The sequence below is a fragment of the Akebia trifoliata genome, chromosome 1 (genome assembly GCF_017979445.1).
Source record: "Akebia trifoliata isolate Shusen 1 chromosome 1, ASM1797944v1, whole genome shotgun sequence".
NCBI lineage: Eukaryota > Viridiplantae > Streptophyta > Magnoliopsida > Ranunculales > Lardizabalaceae > Akebia > Akebia trifoliata.
The window spans coordinates 1918441-1922902 of NC_141375.1; the positions used below are offsets into that span (position 1 = coordinate 1918441).

Genomic DNA, 4462 nt, shown 5'->3' on the forward strand with positions numbered 1-4462 from the left:
TTCTATAAAAGCTTATTATATCTAGTTGTATTGTGCTGTCAAGTCTCTGAACGAGTCTATGTATATTGTAATAGTGTTGAATTTTTGTTAAATTATAGGTTCTACTCCCTTACGATGTTTGAAATATGATTTTATTGTAAATTGACCATTTCATAATCTTGTTTTAGTTTCTCTTTCAACTGATAAATAAGTTTCACGTCTTAAATAATCCAAAACAATGAGATTATTCAGCTTAACTTAGCTATTCAAGTATGTTTACTAGCAGAGTTATTGCTTCTTATTCTTGACTCCTTAGTTATTTTCTCTACATAATTTAAGCAAATGAATTACGTGAATCTAATCGCAAGTAAACTTAAACACACTTTTGTTTTTCATATGAAAGTCCTTTTAGTTGGTGGGACAACTTAAAATAGGTCCTTAAACCCTAAGAAAAGGATAAGAATGTTATGGATTGTGAAGTCTAATGGTATTGGTACTTTTGGAAACTTGCCCTTACTCTTATTTGGGTCTGAATTTTCCCTTAATAATTTTTCTAAACTCGTCAAGTCTTGACCCTTTTCAATATTAATGAGTAAAAGATCTATGGGTTGACATTTGAACTTACCATGTTAGAATAATTTTTTACACATCTTACAACTTAACTAGGTGAGACGGGTTGATAGGACAGGATATATCAGAATCAAAATTGAATCAATTTTTAATTTTCATTATCGATATCGTTTAAAATAGTGAAAACCCGATCTCATAGGAGCCAGCCGTTGGGTCGGGGCAGGTAAAATTGTCATCTCTATGGTCTTGGATCAATTTTTTCAGAAATGGCATGTAAAATAATTGGAGTCGGATTGAAATGAAACACCCAAGAGTACTGAATCATGACGTTCTATTCACAATTATATTTTTAGTAAAAGTTTTCATTTGATTTCATTATTAAATTAATTCTTGTTTATGTCACAATCCCCACCATACAATAATTCTGAACCAAACCATGGGCTAAGAAATCTATCATAAATTAGACACAGAGAGAGAGAGAGAGAGAGATTACAGAGATTACAGAGAAACCCAAACATCCAAATTCCTCCATTTTTTTCCACCCAATTAAGCCATGTTGGGTAAGAGAACCCGGCCTGTGATCAAGAATCTCCCAAACCCTCTAACTTCCAGTAATCGAACTGGGTTCACCGACTCTATCACAAGCCCTAAAAGCCCATTAGATTTCAAGATGAGATCTCCAAGAGGATTGAAGAACTGCGACATGGGTGGTGTTGGATTAGGTATAGTTGCCGCTCTTGAGAAATCTGGTGAAATTCCCATGAAATTCATTGTGGGTAATTTGAATTTGAATCGGTCGGATCCGATTCCCATAACAATTGGTTCTGCTAAAACCTCTGCTAAATTTAGAGGAGGTTTAGAGGAGAATTATACATGTGTGACTTCTCATGGACCTAATAAATCCATTACAAGAGTTTATTGTGATGGTGTTGAAGATATTAATGGAGGTCATGATAGAGTTGATAATAAGTCTCGGAGAAATTTGGGTGTTTTTTACAACTCGCCGCAAAGATTTGCAGAAGCGATTCCTGTGTTTCCGACTTCTGATTTTCTCAGTTCTTGTTATTTGTGTAGAAAAAAGCTGCATGGGAAAGATATATACATGTACAGGTATACTTACTTCTTCTTTTTGTTCTATAATCTTAGCCTCAAGTTTTGATTCACAAATAAAATATTTTCTAGAAAATATCTAATTTAGAAAAATATTTCACTTTCTTAAAGTTAGGATTGATAGAAGGGAATTTGTTTTTTCCATGCAATTATGTATAAAAAACATATCTTATGTTAATTTAAGTGAGTTTATATTTATATTTCTTCTAAGATTTGTAGTCCAATTATAATATCAATCAGAAAATCGTGACCGTCCCAATTAGGAATTTATTTTTCCAATTTTATATCGTTGTCTAGGTTTCGATTATGTATCGACCGGTTACAATCGACCGATAGTGTGATAAATTTGAGTAGAAATGATTGATTACTCATGAATTTACCAGGATCAATAAAAAATCATCATCATCATCATCAAAGCCTTGTCATAAATATTTGGGATCTGTTAAATGAATCATGTTTATTCATTTAATTTTGTCCAGAGTCATATCTTCTATTATTGAAATTGAGTTCATACTGCCTTCACAACAATTAATGAAATAAAATAAAGATCGTCGTAGCCATGTCACAAAGATTTGGGGTTGATTAAATTAAATGAATTTTGTTACTCTATTCAATTTTATCCAGACTTGCATATTTTGTTATTGAAAGTTAATTGATTTCCGATCCATTGTGAGTCAATAAATACATATAAGATAAGTGAAGCTATTAATTCAAAATTCAAAATGGGCCTAACTTAAATTATATAAAAACTAAATAACTATATATAAGATATGTATTAACATAAGATATATCTTTATATATAATTGCATGGACCGTCAATTATGATAATTTCCATTAATTTTATAGTTCTAAGCCTAACAATTAGTGTTACATAATTTGCAGAGGAGACAAGGCATTTTGCAGCACAGAGTGCCGATACAGACAAATCGTAAGTGATGAGCGAAAGGAGAAATGTAGATCTGAAGATATATCCGTCTCACCTTACTCTGGAGGCCAACTCTTCTCTACTGGTATTACTGCAGCTTAAGAAGAAGAAGAATCATGAAAATAATACAGATAGATATGGCGGCAATGCTAGCTAGTATACTTGTAAGAGCTGATCAGCTCCAGAATTGGAGAAATTTTGGTTGATTGTGTAAGCTCAAAGCTTATGCTTTAATGGAAAATTTTAACTTTTAATAAAAATGATGAACATAACAGTATTATGGTGATAATTAGCATTCTTAAAGAACCTTGTATCAAACGCAAATCAGATCGAGAAGAAAAAGAAAAATAATTTCTTACAAAAAGGGTTTTGAGAAAATGAATTTATAACAAATGTTTGCTGTTTATTAAGTGCATCTCGGAAAATATCAAACCAGAGCTGGTTCTTAATATTGAGTGTTGGGTTGGAGGATATTGAGAAAATTATTTCTCGAGAAAAAAAATATTTTTTCTACGAAATGTTAATCATACCTGAGTGGTTGCCTTGAGGAACATTGAATGTCTGACAAGTACGTAGCGCGATAGGAACCTGAGGGGCACGTTTAGATTGAACTTATACCTAACTATTGTCGGAACGTATAATGTATAATTTACATGCAATCAGCGAGTGCTCTAAAGCTAAACCATGGTTGTTTCTTGGGAAAGAAATTAAATTCACTTTACTATGTTTGGATTGAGAGAAGTGAAAATTCGTGTGGTTTCACGGAAGATGACAAAGGTTTCTTTATAATACGGTGAAAATTTTACTTTTCAGCATTACTTAAAACTACTTAAACCGCACATATCACATTGGCCCTTACCTTAGGCCATTTTCTTCGATTTTCATAGTCTTAGTTGAACAATCAAGTTTCTTTTCATCACGAATAATAGTAGGTAGAAACTCATAAGAGAAGAGATGGGAAGAGAAGAGAAGAGAAACTCAATTTCCCTTCACCCTGTTTAAATTGACAAGAGAGGATTTGAGATACAACTTTGAAATTTTAAAATATCTTAAAAGAGATCTAGATGTGGAATTATAAAATACTTTACAAAGGTTTCTCTCCATTTCTCTCCTCTTCTCTCTACTTTTGAAGAGAAAGGAAACTCACATTTTTATCTCCCCTCTTCTATCTAATTCTTTTCTCCTCTCTCTCCCACGAGAGAAACTCATTTATTTTCTCTTCTCTTTTCTCTTTTTCTCTCAATCTAAACACTTAATGACGTGGAAGGGAGACAGGATACTAAAACGTGACAATTGAGTTTTGTACCAAAATGATTTCAACCAATAAGGGAAGCTATCTATCCAATTTAGAAAGTGTTTGGCACAATCAAATATGTGTATGTTCGATTATGCCCGCAGATCCAAATGTGTGCTCTCTTTACCAAATCGTGATATATAAAGCTTTGTATGTTGTAAATTTATAAAATAAAACGAGGGAAAATGGTAATTGTATTTTGTTGGAATTTCTAAAATCAATGAGGGTAAACATTTAATTTATTTTTCTAAACAAATGGTTTGCGTAAGGAAAAATTACTTAATGGACCCTGGCAGGGGGATAATTTTTTTATTATTATAAATAATCCCTAAGTTTTGGACGGTTTCTTAATAATCCATTTAGTAAATTTTTCTTTTCCTAATAGTCCCTCAACCTCATCTCAAGTTTAAAATGACTTTGAAATACCCAAACTACTATTTTCTCATTTTATTCACTTCGGTTTTTCAATGCTGATTTCGATCATTTCCAACGATCTTTGATTATGAATGATGAATAGAGAATGATATTAATTTTGAACAATTAAAGGTATCATTTTTTATTTATTTCAATGTTTCATTAAAATT

At 31.9% G+C, this 4462-nt stretch overlaps 1 protein-coding gene across 1 annotated transcript; it reads left to right on the forward strand.

Moving 5' to 3' along the window:
* Nucleotides 1–982: 982 nt before the first annotated feature.
* LOC147410316 (FCS-Like Zinc finger 14-like) lies at nt 983–2873 on the forward strand. Its single transcript, XM_086433814.1, has 2 exons — nt 983–1659; nt 2542–2873. Exons 1-2 carry the CDS (start codon nt 1103–1105, stop codon nt 2684–2686), a joined length of 702 nt encoding a protein of 233 aa, XP_086289940.1. The 5' UTR covers nt 983–1102; the 3' UTR covers nt 2687–2873.
* The last annotated feature ends 1589 nt before the right edge of the window (nt 2874–4462 follow it).